Below are 18473 nucleotides of genomic sequence, written 5' to 3'. Positions count from 1 at the left end.
ATGGAGTGGCACAGCCCTGAAAAACCATTTTCCCCTACTTCCATGACCATCAAACAGTACAGAAAGCTCACAGTGTACAGCACATTTTCTTACCCTCAACATTATTGATATTTGGGGCCAGACAGTTCCACAAGTATTGTAAAAATTTTGAAGCATCCCTGGTCTCCAGATGTCAGTAGCAACTCCTATCCCTGTGCAATTGTGACAATATAAAATGTATTTTGATGTTGCAAAATCCAGGCAAAATTGCTCTGGACTGAGAACTACTGACAGAGATACTCCACAAAGCCTTCAATACTAGCCAACGTCATCATTGACTGTCTTGCATTATAATGAAAGTCCTCAGTTTTAAGTGCACTGTCTAGGTAACTTCATAGTGTTAAAACTAGCAACGTGTCAGGAGATGGACAGTCAATGGTGGGCTGAGTTGTAATTGCACATGACACTTAACTCTATAGCAGGGGTCTCCAACTCCCAGGCCGCACTGCAGGAGGTGAGCAGTTGAGAGTGAGCAAAGCTTCCTCTGTTTACAGCTACTCCCCATCACTTTCATTATTGCTTAAGCTCTGTCTTATGTCAGATCAGCCGCGGCATTAGAGTCTCATAGCGAACACTATTGTGAACTATACATGGAGGGATCTAGGTTGCATGCCCCTTATAAGAATCTAAGGTCTGATGATCTGAAGTGGACCGGAGGCAGTGATGCTAGTGCTGAGAAGCAGCTGAAATGTAGATTAACATGAGCAGTGAGGGTTGACTACACAGAAACCATAATAAATCGGTTGCTTGCAGACTCATCAAAACCCTATCAGTGAGTGGCAAGTGAGTTGATGTACTTCAATTGCATAGCTGCATCTGGTTGCAGGCCTTAAGTAGGAATCCAACACTTATTTTAGTCTGCGTGTGGCCTGCCTATTATTTTATTTACCACTTCTGTCTGCGTTTCTCTTGTTTTATGATGAGTTGTATAATTATTTCATTATATATTACAACGTAATAATAATAGAAACAAAGTGCACAATAAATGTCATGCACTTGAATCATCCCCCAACCATTCCCCTCTTCCTCTAGTCCATGGAAAAATGATCTTCAACAAAACCAGTCCCTGATGCCAAAAAGTTTGGGAGGAACGCTTCTCTGTAGGTATAAGTTTCCTCATCTGTAAAATGGGAAATATTCCAGTACTCACCAGCGCTAACATTTGTGTGTGTGTGTGTGTGTGTGAGAGAGAGAGAGAGAGAGAGAGAGAGAGAGAGAGAGAGAGAGAGAGAGAGAGAGAGAGACAGAGAGAGAGAGACTATTACGATCAGCATCAAAATTTGTCATTAGCTCTTTTCTACTTGTGGACGTTTAAAGGTCGCCACCTAGTGGCAATCTACAAGTACTTTTTATTGTAGATTGTTGCCTGAGATATTCAAGAGTAACCTGGGAGTGGGAGGGAATAATAATAAATATAACATTTACCTTATTATAAAAACCATATGACTGCTCACTTGGAGATATAAAAATATATATTCTAAATTAATTCACAAATTTTAATTTGTTTTCAATATTTATCAGTAAAAATTCTCCTTTTTTCCCCCCTATTGTCTCTTGTAATCATGTTTATGTTCACTTAGTTTTGGATGATTTTTTGTACGTTTTATTAATTTTAATCTAAATTTATATACATTTATATAACAGTAAATTATATAAGCTATTTAGAGGTAATTCCACAGAGCCACAGTCATGAAATCAATGAAATATGATTATTAATCACAGAAGAATGGAAAAGGGTGCCATCTCTTTGGAGGATTAATATTACATAACCAAACTCTCTTTACTCTCATTGACACTAAATAGAGTTTTGGTGGTTTGTTTTTTTATTCCTTTGGGAATCTTTTATATTACAATTGAACATTTCAAAAACACATGAAGAGTTTTCCGCACAAGGCTCTGTGAAGAAGCCAGACCTTTTGTCTATGCGATCATTGACATATCTCCAGTTCATATGCTTTTCATGTTCATATGGGCCAGTAGTCCTAAATAGCAATTATTAAAATCAACCTCCACTCTATATAATAGGAAAATGAAGTGAATTGTCGGGGGTTTAGAAGTCAGAAAAGTTTGTTTTGTTTTTTTTGAAAGCAGGATTTATTGAGAGAACAGAAAAGCTTCCACAATGGGAGGGGACCTGAAGGGGCTGCCCAAAGTTTTGATTTTTAAAAGATAAGAATAATTTTCTAAGAAATCTTTTTTTTTAAATGTGAGTTTTTCAGGCTCAGAAGTCCTCTACTTCTACTTGAATGATAAATGTGCTTACTTATCCAACTACTCCAAGAAGTAAGCCTGCTTCTATGAACGGTTGAATATATTAAAATAATTGAGTGTCTGAATAGCTGTTACGTCATCTCCCACAAACCATCATATGCAAGCGGGCCCTGCCACTGCCTCAGCTTTTCCTATGTTTATTTCTTCTGCATTATGGACTCCTGTTGGAATTGCTTCCTGTGAGCCAGGAGGCATTCTCATGCTTTACTAAACTGCATTACCGTATTTTTCTTGATCTCTGCTTCTAATTATATTGTCTCATGACTTTCTGGTCCTTTCTTTAAGAAAAAAATCGTTTCAAGACTCTTCAGGGTTAAGGAGCCAGAAAATACTTAACAAGCCTTGTGGGAATGATGAAGTTAGGGGACGGAACATTTCCAGAACTGAGGACGTGGCTGTTCCCCAAGCGGCCTTCAGAATGTGGGTTAGGAGAAGGGTGGAATTTGGCAGCTAGAAACCATTGCTCACTTCTCTGAGAACAGACTTGGCTGGGTCACAGTGCCTTTGCCTCTAATTTCTTACTGGTTTAGTCTACCTCTGGGGGTGGGCAGAAAATAAAGTGTGTCAGACTTAAAGTACTGGAGTAAAGAACTGAAATGTGACAATGTGATATGCATGTTACGGAGTGTTTAGTATGTACCAGGAAATATGCAAAGCATTACACAATTAGAAACATGGAAAAACCCTACAGACTCCGCTCAAGGGGCCCGCACATTTTTTAGGAGGTGGGTAGAGAGGTTACTCAGGCATATACATCGTTGACTATGATCCAAGACAGACAAGGGTATTTAGAAATTGTTGATTAATACACTTGAACAGCAAAAACTCAACCAAATAGGGAAGTTCATTCTAGAGTACTATGGAATTGAAAACAGTTTTGTAATTGTTTTAAGAGGCAAATTACTGAGGACTTAGCACAATAAGTACAATTCTTACCCAGACCATGTCCCAGTGGTAGAAGCACTGAAATTGGCAGTATGATGGGGCTGATGAAATTACTATAGGTGACTAGATTACCATTTATTTTTAAAATAATAAACACTCCATCACCGTCAAGAAGTAGATTATTTTAACTTTTTACTAAGTACATATTTGGCAGTGGGTTCTAACTTCCACTGGCTTGTTTTTCCAGGGTCCTCGTGGTCCTCAGGGAATTGATGGAGAACCGGGTGTCCCTGGTCAACCTGGTTCTCCAGGGCCTCCTGGACATCCGTCCCACCCAGGACCAGATGGCATGAGCAGGGTGAGTGTGTGCATTGTTCAGTACCATGTTTAGGTCATATGTTAAATTATTGATATATTGTTATGATTTCAAATTGTGTCAGTTCAACTATTGACACTTGACTGCAAGAGCAGTTAAGTGATTACAGTACTGCTTCGACCAATGAAACCAATGCATCCATAAAGAATTGTTGGAAGATTCACAATAGCATTTTTTAAATGCTGCTTTAAATTATTTGTGTTTCTCAATGTCAGTTCTGGATTCCATAAACTTTGTTTTTTCTGTTGATTGTAAAGGACGCTAACATTTTCCCCCTGTGAACTGAAAAGAAGATATATCTATCTTGCTGTTCTCTAGACTCAGAATGCTAGCAAAGTCTGTACCATATCCTTTACAACAAGAGAGGATGATACATTCAAGAACTTTTGATCCAAGAACTTTTTCTTTGTATCCACAACTTGTCTACTTGACACAAGAGACCCCGTTTTTAGCCTATCTTGGCTTTCAACATACCTTCCTCACAAAGTTTAATTATTTTTAGCTTTTGATTTAAAGTGAGAGATGTCTGACTCTTCCTTTCACTTGGACACTTAGCGGCCTTTGTAGAGTTATTAATTGGCCTAACTTCAATGTTGTTGAGTCTCAGGGAGCAGGGACAGCCAAGGAGAGGGAGAGAATGGAGAACGCCAGTTGGTGAAGTCAAAATAAACACATTTATCAATTAAGTATATTGTCTTACATGAGCATGGTTCATGGCTCCCTAAAACAATTAAAATGATAACATAAAAGGTCACTGAATACAGATGACATAACAAGTATAATAATGATAAAGTTTGAGGTATTATGAGAATTACCAAAAAGTGACATGGAGTCACAAGTGATCACATGCTGTTGCCAAAAATGGTGCCCTTGGACTTGCTCAATGCAGGGCTGCCACAGACCTTCAATCTGTGAAATGCACTGTGTGAATCACAATAAAATGAAGTAAGCCTGTAGACAGATAGAATAACAGGGAAACATACGGAGTCTGAATATGATTTTTTTTTTTTTACAACAGTTCCTACATCTGTTTTTCAACTGACTGTGGAAGAAATTGCCAGTTTATTTGTAAGCAATACTCACAGTTTTTCCCACTAAAATTTGAAAATTAGCATAGTTACTGGAATGTACATGAACAATTTTGATCCACTTGATTTACCAGGGTGTTTTAATTGTGAAAGAGAATAGGTAAAACTGTTTCTATATCTTGGAACATTCAGTGATTCACTAAAAGATCTATACATTTTTATCAACTTGCATCAATAAGTTTCAAGTTAACTGGCCATGAACAAAGAAAGAAGCATATCATCTTAAAAAAGAGTCTGAAAGGGAATCTGTAATCTTTAGGACACATGTTTTAAGGCAGCTTTTAGTCTTAGCTCCAACTGTGGGAGGAAATCAGTTAAAGAGATTTAAACCTGAAATGAATTATACTGGCTGAGTGCTTATCAGAATGATCCAGGTTTTTATCGAGTATTAAACATTTGCCCCATTGCAGCATGTTCTGAAGCAACATATTTAAAAGATACTGTGGGGAAGAATGGTCAATCAAGAGCACATACAATTAAAAACAAACAAACCAAAACCAAAAAAAAAAAAAGTCTGAATCATTTTCCATGCTTTAGAGTCAAGCTTTTAAAATTATTCTCAGAAGAGTCATTCTATAAGAATTCCAGAAAGTATACATTTCTTGATTTTAAAGTGTATTGATGTATGTCTTTTACTGTGGAAATAATGTCAACACATTGCTTTTATAGCCGTTTTCAGCTCAGATGGCTGGGTTGGATGAAAAATCTGGACTTGGAAGTCAAGTAGGACTGATGCCTGGCTCTGTGGTAAGCATGAATTTTGCAGATAACCAAAATACTTGTGGAAAAATAATTATAAAAAGAGAGACTTGAGTTAGCTAGTTAAAAAATGTGTCTTCTTAAACACATCCATCCATCCATCCATCCATCCATCTATCCATACATATCATTTATCAAACACTACTATGCACCAGTTAAAAGTCCAGGCATGTTTCATTCATAACTATACATAGCATTTTTGACATTAATAAAGTCTGAATGCATATTTCATTTAATACTTGAAGAAAATAAAGAATTTTTAAAAAATATGACCACTACCACACTAACAAAAACAATATCTTTATAAATAAAAAACAAAAATATTTCATGGTACTGTTAGAAATGGTGCTTTGGAGAAATTTTGAAATGAGATGTTTTGCTATTTTTATTTTTTATTTATTTCAGTATTATTTGGCTGTCTTATTCCCTGAGGTTTTCTGACTGGGCCTTCTCACCATTCCTATTCTCTTGAAATTCTTCAACAGTCAGAAAGATTCCCATTTTTTTCTGGGAAGTACTTTAACTTGGGTATTCAGAGCAATAAAATCTTATAGAATAAATCTAACACTTTTCCAAGCACCTCCCCAATGCCTTTCTGCTTATAACATAATTCAAAGCATTCCAGATTAATAAAATTTCAGACAATAAGAAGTGTAAAATCAGACCTCATAGATAACCACCTCTTCTACCCATCCTTAAGAACAACGAACGTTATGAGTATCATAAACATTGTTTGTATGTTTAAGTTACTAGTGGTATGGCATCATTTAATGATTACCTTGAAATATATTTCTGAGATATATAAGTTTTTATCCATTTGAAGTTTAAATTACATATGTGTGTATTTGCTATTTATTTTGTAGAGGTTTTTTTTACTATCTAAATTATCTAATTCATTCTTTCCTTTGTTATGTCTCAGTGTGATCATTTTGTAGTTAAATGGGGAAAGCCTATGTGGATACTTTCAAAGGTTGTGAAAGAAAGAACCCAGGAAACTCAGTGCCCAAGATCATTTTAAACTGACATTTAAAATGACCTAGTCATTATTGTTAATGGTTTCATACACCATTCTCAACTTGTTTATTAAAGTTATGAATTATCTGTTGTGAACCTGAAGAATTAAATAGACAGTTTGATAATTCCTTTATGCTTGCCAAGGTTTTCTTTATGTGGATGTTTGGTTTAACAGAACCAGCCTTTAAACATGCAAATGTCACTACCCTAAAGACATTGGGTGTGTGTGTCCAGGCATATTATTTATTTCTCTTTATGACACTGAGGGTATATATAAAATCATCCCAAATATTGTCTAAGTTTTAATCTTACTGAATTTAGCTGCCCTTCAAATGATCACAAATGGAGAATGTCATCATCCCCCTCTGTCAGAGCTTCATTTTTCTATATTCTAAAGGTGATTTAACATTTTTGAAATTTTTGAACAAATTGTCATGAACACTAATATAACTTTTTTTTTTTCATTTGTTTTTTAGGGTCCTATTGGCCCAAGGGGGCCACAAGGTTTACAAGGACAACAAGTAAGTATTTTTAATACTAAATTACATACTGTAGGCATGTATGTGTGTAGGTGTATATATGTGTATATATTTATATCAAATCTACATAACACGACTGTTTTTGGCTGACTTTTGAGTTGTATATTATAATGCTCACTTTGAATGGACTGTATTAAACACTTTTTATTCACTTAGAAATATATGCAGTGTTTTTTTCAAAGTTTCTTCATGGGGCTAAATTTTTATTATCTGCTTTATTTGCATATGACCTCTACTAATACCAGAAATTAGGTGCCTTTGCTTCTGAAATAACAGATTATTATCTCATGTCATGAAGATTCTCATAATTAGTTATGTGTCAATCTTGAGGCTGTCAAATTAGATCATAAAGACCATTACATTGTGGCATTGTTTTTAGAAAAAAACAGTCAAGGTGATTGCTTCATGGACTCTTTAGAAAGAACATAATACTTTCTACTTTTCTTCTATGCCTATCAAATACCAGTAAAATGGTGATGTAGAGCTATTTCATATTTACAGAAATTTAACAGACATTAGGAAATAACTTTTTTAAAAAAAGAAAAATAGCACTCTTTAGCTCAGTCAAGGTTACCACATGGTCATTATCATTTGTGTAAAGTTTCACTTTAAGGTACTAGTGAATAGAAAATGTAGTTGTTGATGATGGTAATAAAGACAATGACGATAATGGTGATGACGATGGTAACTACCATTGATTGAACACTCACTCTGCGCCAGCACTATTCTAGGTTCTTAGCATACATTAATTATTTAAACAGTCATGACAGTCCAATGAAGTAAGTACCATTATTATTCTAATTTCACAAATCAGGAAACTGAGATATTGACAGATTCAGTAACTTGAGCAAAGTCACATGTCTAGAAAATGGCCAGGCCAGCAGTCTAAACAACTACACTATATATTGCAGAGAGTACAGGATTTAGTATTCTGTTTTTCGTTGACTTGGGTTTGTAATTTGTTCTCAATTTTAGGGTGGTGCAGGACCTACGGGACCTCCCGGTGAACCTGGTGAACCTGGACCAATGGTAAATATCAAGTAAGCATGTAGACCCACCTACACATGGGTCTGTCATTATAATGATGTCAGATAATGAGTTATTTATTTTCTCAGGTCCTCCCTAATGTAGCAAGAAATGACAGTTCAGTGTGGGAGTTCTGGTCATGGGACTATACTTATGCAATATGTTTCTTGTGGCAGAGTATTTAAAGTCAAAGGCTTTGAATATGGTCAGTAGACAGTGCTGAAATATTTGCATTTGTGCAATTAGACTTTTTATTTCCTGTTGAGCACATGATCTGACGGGTACAACATAAATTCAAATAATTAATAAAACTATTTTCTATGATATTTTTCATTTATTTCAACAAGATTTTGAATTGTATCATTGGCAGGTAAAGGTAAATGTTACTTTTTTCCTTTTTTTTTGTTTGTTGTTTTGTTTTTAGGGTCCACTTGGTGCACGTGGGCCAGAGGGCCCTCCTGGGAAGCCTGGGGAAGACGTAAGTCACCTTTCTTCATTTTGCTTTGAAGCTTTAAAGAGGCTAAGAAGAAGCTACAATATTAACAAGTCCATTCCATACTAATTCCTGATTCAATTTCCTAGCCTTTTAGCTTCCACTAAATTCAGTATGAAGTGGAGAACTCAGAATAAATTTTTACAAAAACCTAAAAGGGCTCCTAATTTTGATAGTTCATATTATTAAGTATCATTTATCCTTGCGTTCCCCAGGTTTTGCAAAAAGATTTCTCCATGAGATGCTAGAATTGCCACAATAGCTAGAATTTTTGCCAGTGAACCGTGAAATGATCTGAAAGAAAAAAATACACTACTCTGATGGCAATGCATCATTATAAGGTCTTCATTAAAAAAATTTTTAAAACATGTTAGTAGTATACTAAATTCAGTGTGACTCCCTAAGGCTGAAAAAACAATTTTTTCAATTGAGTTATTAATTAATCCAAAAGACATAACAGATTTTAACATTAAAACATGTAGTCAGAGAACAGTGTACAGGAACAGACTTACTTTTGTAGATACTGTTCTTAGTTGTACCAAAGTTGAGAATGAAATTATGGAAGGTCATTAATTTGTTATACTAAACCATGCAAAAATTTTCTCTATGAGTCATAAGATTTGTTTAAGGAGATTATATTAAATTTAGCTATAGAGCAAATATCTCTGGTAGTTGTCTTCTTATTGCAAGAAAATAAATGGCAAAATAATATTTTAAGAAGCAATACTTTAATTCAGTGTCATGTGCTCATGCAGAATTTTATAGTATAGATGTGTATTTAATGTGTGTTTGTGTATGTAAGTTTTGATGTTAATGAAATGGTGACCTACATCAGACCAGGATAATTTATATCTGTTTCTTCTTCTGGATATGTTAATGAAAGCGTCACAAAGTAACTTTCTAGAATGGATTACCTCTAGTAATATAGAGCTTGCCTATTTTTATACACCGTTTAAAGCATTGTTGTGAACTTTCTAAAGAAGACCTCTAGAAATATGCAACGTATTTGTCTTTTACTCTCAGAGAAGAACCTTTTAATCTCTTTTGGCTTCCTCCACCCCTTACATTTTCTCCATCAAGGGTGAAGCTGGTAGAAATGGAAATCCCGGGGAAGTGGGATTTGCAGGATCTCCGGTAAGTTCATTCCATCAATACAATGGCATACAGACAAGCTTCAAAAACAAAGAACATTAACATTAACTCCTAGTTCATTGTATGCACATGTATTGGTCACCAAGTAAATACAGACAACCAAGCAAGTTCCCTGCTGTCAAGATGTAAAATGTCACAGGATGTTTTGCCAGAGAGATAGCTAACTCCACTTAGCTGCTTTGCATCGGCATCATATAAATAACACCCCGGACCCAGATAATTGTATAATAACCTAATAGATACCCTCCAAACTGTGTATCAATTTTCAGAAAATTCAGAATATAAGAAAACTTTTTTCACAGAATAAGTCACCAGCCTGACCTATTTACAATTCATATCTCAATTCTGTTTTATCTTTAAAACTTTTCTTTAAAATATTTTCATTTTATGTTGTCCCACATGTCTAAACAATAACTTGGAAAAGAGTTTGTTGACTTGTATTTTATCCGCTAGGGACAATAAACTGTGGACAGGATGCCTTTTTTGGCTGCTTCCCAAACCCTAAAGTTGGCTGAAATTTTTGATTAATGTTCTGGGTCCTAAAATCTTACGAGGAGATACACTGATTGCCAGCCCTCCTAACACAGCTGTGTTCTTCCCCTCTCGGCTTACTAAGGACAGGACCCACTCCACCAGGATTCAGGCCCTGGGCCACTCGGCCATCCTCTGAACTCACTTGTCTGCAATCACTCACATTACTTTTCAAGGCCCTCCCTTACAGTTAACTACATAGGCAATGGGGCAGTTAGAGAATGACAAGCAAGCAATCTTCAAACATTCCTCCTCTTTGGAAAGTTCAGGAATCTTGTCCTAGCACAATCTTGCACAGATGACAAAATCTTTCCACTCTGCAAATCATAGGCTTCATTCACTACTTACTAAATGGCTGAATAGGCAACTCAATAAATGAAATTCATATGGTAAAATCAAAGCAATAATTTCTCTGTGACCTCTTGAGGAGAAACTATTGGTTTAGTGTTTTAGGGGGTTATCATAGTAAGGGTACAGCCTCTGAACATTCAACCTTCTACTTGTATTTTCTATAATTTCCTGATATTTCTATCCCTCAATATAATCAACATTAATGCATTACTCTCTGTTTACTTTCTGAAAATTGATGAGGTCCTTTGCTAGCAATTTTTTAAAACAAATGAACGCTTCTCTTTTAAGGGAATTTACAAGACTCCAAGGATTACTTAGTTGTAAATATAAACCAACCCCTATCTCCCTGCTGTCTTTCCTTTTCTCCTCCCTCATTCTAAAAGTGAATGCAGACAAAGGCAAGGGGTTTAGTCATTAGCACAGATGTCCTTTCCAACCAACCCAGGCCTGAACCTTCCGTGTCCTGTTGCACTCTTGCTCATACTCAGCATGGGACCTCCACGGGGAGGAACAATGCCCTGCCAGCTCACCACAGATGCACTCTGCAGGCTCAGTGCAACACATGATTGCACTGTAATGACAATCCGGGTCAGCAGAATGAAATTTTTTTTATGAGCATGAGGACATCTGGTTCATTTTCTTGTTATACTAGGGATATATAATCACATGATAATTTCCCTTGCAGACCGTAAAAACTGAAGTTAACTAATTATTTGAAATAACATAGCTCTGTAATTCCCCTATAGGCTTAGTTGGGTGTGTGCTGAGTTGTCTGTTCAGAATGGAGAGGAGATAAATCTCAGGAAAAGTCAGCATTACAGTTGAAAACTTAGAGGGAACTCTTGACATGAGAGCATTCCTAAGCAGGGTTGTATAAACAGAAGATTAGTGGGACTTCATTTGTTCAGAAAGCATGACTTGCTATACCCTTACTGAGATAACCCCCTAAAACACTAGAGAAACAATTTTCCCTCAAGAGGTCACAGAGGAATTATTGCTTTGATTTTATCATACGAGTTTCATTTATTGAGTGACTTATTCAGTCATTTAATAACTAGTGAATGAAGCCTATGATTTGCAGAGTGGAAGGATTTTGCTGTCTGTGTAAACTTGTGCAAGGATGAGATAAATTTTTTAAGAAAGGCTTAAAGTGCTATGAGAGTTCGAACAATTAAACCATTTCTTCATTCAGTTGTCTATCCAATGGTTGTTTTTTAGTGCCCATTAACCTGGCATAAAGCTAAGTGCCAGGGATATGGAAATTAATAATAGTAATTGATAATTGATAGCATCAATCAGTAGTATCAAGTCATTCAATATACTGGTGGCAGTAGAAATGGCAGTTCAATGCAAAACCAAATTAATTTAGGCAATCAGAATAGGTAAATAATTGTCACTGTTTTACTATCTATTTTAAGGGCGTATAGAGAACAAGTTTCAAGCATCATTTCAAAATAGTCGTACCATTGGATTTGATTTTCTAGTGTATTTCAATTGTTTTTTTAAATTTAATATGCTTAAATGAAATCTGCATAGAATTGGCAGACATTAAGAAATTATTGAATCAGGAACCAAAGTCATTTTTATATTTTCTGACCTTTCTTTCTGTTGGAAAGGCCATTTCTTCACTTTGTTTTCCAAACAATCATAAATACTCAAAGTTTCTTCATTAAAACAAAATTCTTCTCATTATGTTCTTCTGTCAATATTCAGATGTTCAGAGAAAATTAAAAAGCAGCAGCAACAATAACAACATTGGTTTGCTACAAAGGCATTTAATTTTCTACCGGAAATAAAGCACAATATAAAATAGGGAGAGCATATTTTCTCTTAAATTTCTTTCCTAAATTTTTCCTATACCTTGGCCTTTTTAATGCTAACATTAAACATGTTGATTCATTTTTTTTCTTGACTTTTTTTCCTGACACTAATTATAATACAGTGATATCATTTGAAAATTTTAAAATGTCATAAAATCTATACCTGGCATTAATCCATGTCCTTGTGTAAGTCATGTTTCCATTTCTAACAGTGTGTTTATGTTTCTAATATTTGACACCCAGATATATTTTGATGAATAAGAGTATACTGCTGTTTTTCCTTAATAAATTGGTAGAAAACTGTGTACCAGATATTTTCTGGGGAAAAAAGTTATTATGGAATTTCCTATTTTCATTAATGACTCTAAAATACCTTATCTATTTTTTCCCTGCAGGGAGCTCGGGGCTTTCCTGGGGCTCCTGGTCTTCCAGGCCTGAAGGGTCACCGGGTAAGTTCAACCCATTGTAATCCACTCAGATATCGTGGTTCACTGAACAAGGTCTTGAGAGCATTGCTTTGGAAGTCTTGACAGTTCCATTTGTCAGTTGTTCCTAACTGGCTGTGTTACAGTATTCATTTGTGTTTACTGAAATCACAATGCTTTTTTACATTCCCTTTGAATTTCATTTGATTTTATGAAGAAAGCTATTTTGGGTTCTTACTATGTAGTAGATACTGGATACAAAAGAGGACACAGGAATGAATGAGAAAAGTCTCTGGCCTGCAGTTTCAGGTTAATGGGGAATACAGAGGCAATGACTGCATAGTAGAATAGTGACATGAGAGAAATTGAGATACTAGGTCACAGGAGGGGCCCTGTCTACTCAGACAAAGAAAGCAATAGGGTGCTTTTTAATAACTCAAGATAATTAATATGTAACTATAAAATATTATATACACATATAGAATCTATCTATCATCTATCTTGTCTATCATCTATCTATCTGTCTTTTAGAAAGCAAAGCTGGCCTCTGTTTTGAGTAGTTGGGCTTCTGATTAGAATACTTTCTTCTATGCTAGTTATTAAATATTCTATTATCCTGAATATAACGAGTATTTTACAACTATGTGAACTCTATGTGTTTCCTCTAAAGCCACTACAAGTTTTTTTATTTGTGGCTATAGATTAAATTGGTGTTAAGTCACAAATGTTCGGAGGTGAGAACCTTGCAAGTTAAAAACGTTATTTAAAGCCAATAATTCTTTAATTTTCTTTGAATAAACTTACAAAAAAATGGAAATTTGAAAATATTTTGAGCAACAAATTTAGATTTTAGATTCATTTTTATAAGGTGCTTTCTGTAAGCTTGTTTTTGGTTCTTCTTTATGCTTTTGAGAATTAAAAAAATAGTATACAAGTACAAATTTATATTTTTTCTTCTCAGGGACACAAAGGTCTTGAAGGTCCTAAAGGTGAAGTTGGAGCACTTGGTTCCAAGGTAATTTTATAATGCCTTAATGTAACCTCACTATAGCATTTCAGTTTTTGCTTCAACTGTCTGCAATTTTTTCAGAGCTACCTAAATTCTGGAGAAAAGAAAAATACAAATAAATGGTTAGGTAAAAATATATTTTTTCATAGAAGAGTGGCAATGGCCTTACCAGGATAAGTGACATGAACTAACCATGCCACCAAGATTAGCTGGTGTGGCACTGGGTGTTTGGCAATGTAAGGATGGTTGTTGTCTTTATGTGAGAATAACCTATGAGTTCATCCTCTGAAAGACATTCACTCGTTATCTTTCTTGAAAAATATTTGAGAGGTTTAGATGGTCCCTTGACCGTGTCATTTAGTACCCTTTTAATACTAGGACAGTCTGGTCATCGTTTCTTCCCAAAATTTATTTATGTTTCTAGAGGGAGATAAAACATCAAGGAAGAAGAGAGAAGCTTTTAGTAGAAAGCATGCCATAATGTGAAAAAGCTTCTGACTTTAAAATTTTTATTTCTAGATCTCCTATAATAGAGCTTAAGAGACTATTATAGTCAGTTATAACTCTATCAAATTTCACTTGGAACATACCAGACATAGACATTTAAGTATTTTTAAGACTAATTACTGTGGCAAGATGTGATAGTTTTAATCAATCTTGTTTAAATTCCCAATTTTATTTTAGACTTTTTCCTATAGAAACTAAATTTTTAATAGATTTGGAGAAAAGGTAATAAAGCACAATTATGAGATCTTTCATTGAAAGTATACCTTCCAAATACCCTCTTTGAAAATATGCCTTTAAAATTATACACACATGGAACAAAGTGATGTGAATATCAATTGTAGGTTTCTTGTATGTAATGTGATCTCATTTTTGCTTTAGGGTGAAGCTGGCCCTACTGGTCCAATGGGTGCCATGGGTCCTCTGGTATGTATTGATTTCCTTATTTCTTAGTTTTCTAAGATTATATTACTTTTCTTTTTAGACTATATTAAGATAATGTTTAAACTTTCATTAAAAGATATGAAGAATGTATGTTAGCTGGTGAAATAATATTGATTACCAGCTAATAGACAAATACACCAAGAAAACTGAGCCTTTCTAATAGAAAAGGATACCTGGATTTCATTGCTTTCCTTAGTGTTGAATGCCCTTATTCTTTTTCTGTACTCTGTTATCAAATCTGGATTATTGTAGATTTAGCCCATAAGGTTGGTTAAGTGAAATCTGTTTAAGTAAGTGGGGCTAGGTTACCATCTCCACAGGTGGAGAGGTTTTCAAACCCAAAATTGACCCTAGTAATACTACTTTTTGGTGGTCAATTCTTTTGATTCTTAATTGGATTCAGTAGTGTTGTCAAAGTACCCTATAGTTCAAATTAGGTGCTTTAAGAGATGTTTTTTCTCTTTTATCTGCAGGGTCCGAGGGGAATGCCAGGAGAAAGAGGGAGACTTGGGCCACAAGGTGCGCCTGTAAGTATATACACTTTAACTTGGCTTTTAATATTAACATCTTACACAACCATGTACATTTGTTTCCTACTTATTTTAGTGCAAAAATTAAGAAAATAATAAAATCATATAGCAGCACAGAATATAATACATAGAAAATATGAATGTTGGGATAGTAATAAAATTGTTATAATAGAAAGTGTTTATCAAGTACTTATTATATTCCAAGAATTCCTCCAAGCATTTTATTTTGTGTTCATCATAATCCTAAAAGGTAGATGCTATGAGTGTAGACTTTGAAAGATCTGAGTCTTCTGATTATATTTCTTTGATTTATTTTAATTGTTCAGACTGAGAAATACTCTTGATGGCTATTCTAATTATGCTTTTCACCACTCCTTCTGAAGGCTGGACTATGCTGGTTAATATTTCAACTTTGTAGTTCATTACAATGCATTCAGTTTGCTTCTGACAATTGAGGATAGTCTCCTTGCCTCTCTTATATCAAGATTCTAATATCCCCATTACTATTAGGAATTCCAGGTTTATAGCATCCCCCACTACTACCCTTAGATGACAACCACTTCAGAGTTTCTGAATAGTAGTACCAAAGACATGGCTCTGGTTTGGAAAGAGAGAGACTCCCTCATCAGGCCATATCTTATCGCTTTGCTAATCATTGTCCTACGGGGATATAGAGAATATTGTAGAATACAGGAATTCCCCTGCATATGAACCTTCAAGTTATTATCTTTTAAAGATACAAATGTGTATTCCCATGTCCAATCATGTAAGTTAGTTAATGTGTCTGATATACATTGTCATGTGCATGCACCCTCTATAAGTGATTGTGCTTTTGTGTAGTTTACTGTACAGTACTGTGCATTTTTAATGTATTATTTGTGCCCTATTACAGTGCCAACTGTGTTAGTTGTGTACATAGGCTAATTGTTGTACTTATGATCAAGTGAGACATAGGAACACACTCTTGGAATAGAATTTGTTTATATATAGAAGACTTACTGTATAATAAGCTATTGCTGTATTCAGTCTTACATAGTATATAAAATCTAGTGTGTTTACTTCTCTGTGCTTTCTTCTACAATGTGCCAAAGGAGTTCTGGAAAATATACTTCAATGTGGGCCACTACTCTTTCCATGTTTCCATGTCCCAGGGTTCTGACCAGGGTGTTGACTTGTTTATCATGGGAGAGTGTCTCCACATCATTAAAGTGCTTCAACTTTATATCCTGTCCTTTTTGATCTAGTACTTTCGGTACCTACACCCATACATTCTTTCTTGGATCTTGCCTCTATGTGGTGTTTAGACTTTATAGATCTTTTGGTATAATACACACACACACACACACACACACACACACACACATACATATTTACATCAGGAACAGTGCTTTCTCAATCCAGATATATATACTTTTTTGTTATTTGATGCTAATTATTTGTCTGGTGGCCACAATGGGGGTTTATGTCATATGGTAAAGTAGAGGATTCTGTGTCATCTTCAAACAGGAGAAGTACTATAAACTGTTAATGGGGGGAATGGGCCACTTCTACAGGCCCAGAAGTTTTAGGGGGTCTGAAATGTCAAAGTTCTCAAGTGTTTCAACCCAGATATTCCAATGCCAAACCTCAGGACCCTATTCCTTCCAATCCATGACTCTTAACCACGACATAACAGACTTGCTAGGTTTGAGAATTCAAACTTATCAAGAGCTCTTTCACACTTATCATTAAGTCCTGAGCCTGATATTCAGCTTTTTCTTTTCTCTGGCTACCAAAGATAGAAATCTTTAAAAATGTTACCAAAAAGTCTTGCATTGGTGGTTAATCATCGCTGGACTTGCAGTGTCTTTCTACAATGGATAAACTATATAAGAGTCATGCAATCCTGCCAACTATACAATTACTGTTTCCCCAAACCTTGTTAAATGCCTGAGACATTGCATTTCTAGCCCATTCCCTTGCAATATCTCAGTTTCTCATTGGAGATAATATTTACTGTGTGCCAACAGTACGGAATTCTGCTTACAAATTCCATTTAAAGTTTGCTTTCTTATACTACAACTGGCACCAGTGGTCTTAGGATCATAGGTCATATTTCCTAGGAAACAGCTTTAAAGCAGTGACTTGAATACAGTATGGGGAAGTTTATTGGGGAGTGCTCTTAGAACCCACACTTGTGAAGGAGTACATGTAAGGAAGAGGGCTGATCAGAAGGAGAAATTGAATTGTGTTACAATAGCAACAGAGACCTCAGTCAATCTCAGGGGAACTATGGATCTGGGATGTCTCTTTAGGCTTCTCTTGAATAGGGGCCAACCCTTTATAACCCCACTTGGAGTCAGGAAGGGGTACAATCTTGAGAGAGCTAACTCTCTTTGGTTGAGGGCAATTTCTGGGGACAGTCTCAACTATGAACCACATGTAGGTGACAATCCAGTTGATAGAATAAAATGTCAGTCCTGAAGGGAAATCTGGGTGAAACTCACAGAATTCACTACAACTTAATTTCTCTGTGTGTGTATTTAACTATTATTTTAATTATAAGGAGGATATTCCTTCTTAATCTTGCTATTAAGAAGATTGAAGTGTTTACATTCCATTGTCTCTAAGCTCACATGATAGAAAGTGATACATTAAAGTAAAAAGAATCATTTTAGTCACTTACACTTTCTCAATCTTGTTTTTTAAATTGCAGTAAGGAGAGATGTGTTTATTACTACATGATAAGCTTTATTTAAATGTATATTTCAATGTACGTTATGGAGAGGAGTGGGAAGATGGCAGCCAAGCCAGTCAGACTATGCGAGTCCCAGTGTGAGTGAGTGTATGGAAAATTTTGTGTACATGCTGGTGAGTGTGTGGGTGTGTGAATGGCTGACTGAGTGAGAGCTCAGGAGCAAGTGACCAGGGCTCTCCTGGTGAAGTGGCTTGTGCCACAGCTGCCTGACTTGGACTCTAGCGATTCCCAGGAGGCAGAAGATGAGTGCCATTTTTAAAAAAATCAACAAAACCCTTTCTGGGAAGAAGATGGTGTGAGGGACTGACCAAGTAGGGGCTTGTGAGCAAGTGGCCAGGGCCCTCTGGTGAAAGAGCTGGTGCTGCAGCTGCTCTGCTTGGTCCCTAGCACTTCCTGGGTTGCAGAAGCCAAGCATCATTTTTTTTTTAAGCTGACAAAAGTCTTCCTGGGAAGAAGTGGTGGGGGAGAGACTGCTGGCTC

The 18473-nt window shown here is 35.7% G+C and overlaps 1 protein-coding gene across 2 annotated transcripts in view; it reads left to right on the top strand.

Moving 5' to 3' along the window:
• Nucleotides 1-18473, top strand: part of COL5A2 (collagen type V alpha 2 chain) — a 156948-nt gene that overhangs the window by 83580 nt on the left and 54895 nt on the right. For both annotated transcript variants that reach the window (XM_008062664.2, XM_021714804.1), the window contains exons 7-16: nucleotides 3443-3553; nucleotides 5329-5406; nucleotides 6909-6953; nucleotides 7947-8000; nucleotides 8422-8475; nucleotides 9571-9624; nucleotides 12740-12793; nucleotides 13731-13784; nucleotides 14664-14708; nucleotides 15200-15253. In XM_008062664.2, coding sequence (XP_008060855.1) covers nucleotides 3443-3553; nucleotides 5329-5406; nucleotides 6909-6953; nucleotides 7947-8000; nucleotides 8422-8475; nucleotides 9571-9624; nucleotides 12740-12793; nucleotides 13731-13784; nucleotides 14664-14708; nucleotides 15200-15253 — 603 coding nt within the window. The remainder of the gene's footprint in view (nucleotides 1-3442; nucleotides 3554-5328; nucleotides 5407-6908; nucleotides 6954-7946; nucleotides 8001-8421; nucleotides 8476-9570; nucleotides 9625-12739; nucleotides 12794-13730; nucleotides 13785-14663; nucleotides 14709-15199; nucleotides 15254-18473) is intronic.

The sequence above is a fragment of the Carlito syrichta genome, unplaced genomic scaffold (assembly GCF_000164805.1).
Source record: "Carlito syrichta isolate Samal-C Ts95f unplaced genomic scaffold, Tarsius_syrichta-2.0.1 Scaffold305791, whole genome shotgun sequence".
NCBI classification, from domain to species: Eukaryota; Metazoa; Chordata; class Mammalia; order Primates; family Tarsiidae; genus Carlito; species Carlito syrichta.
This window is presented reverse-complemented; position numbering and strand designations above follow the sequence as displayed.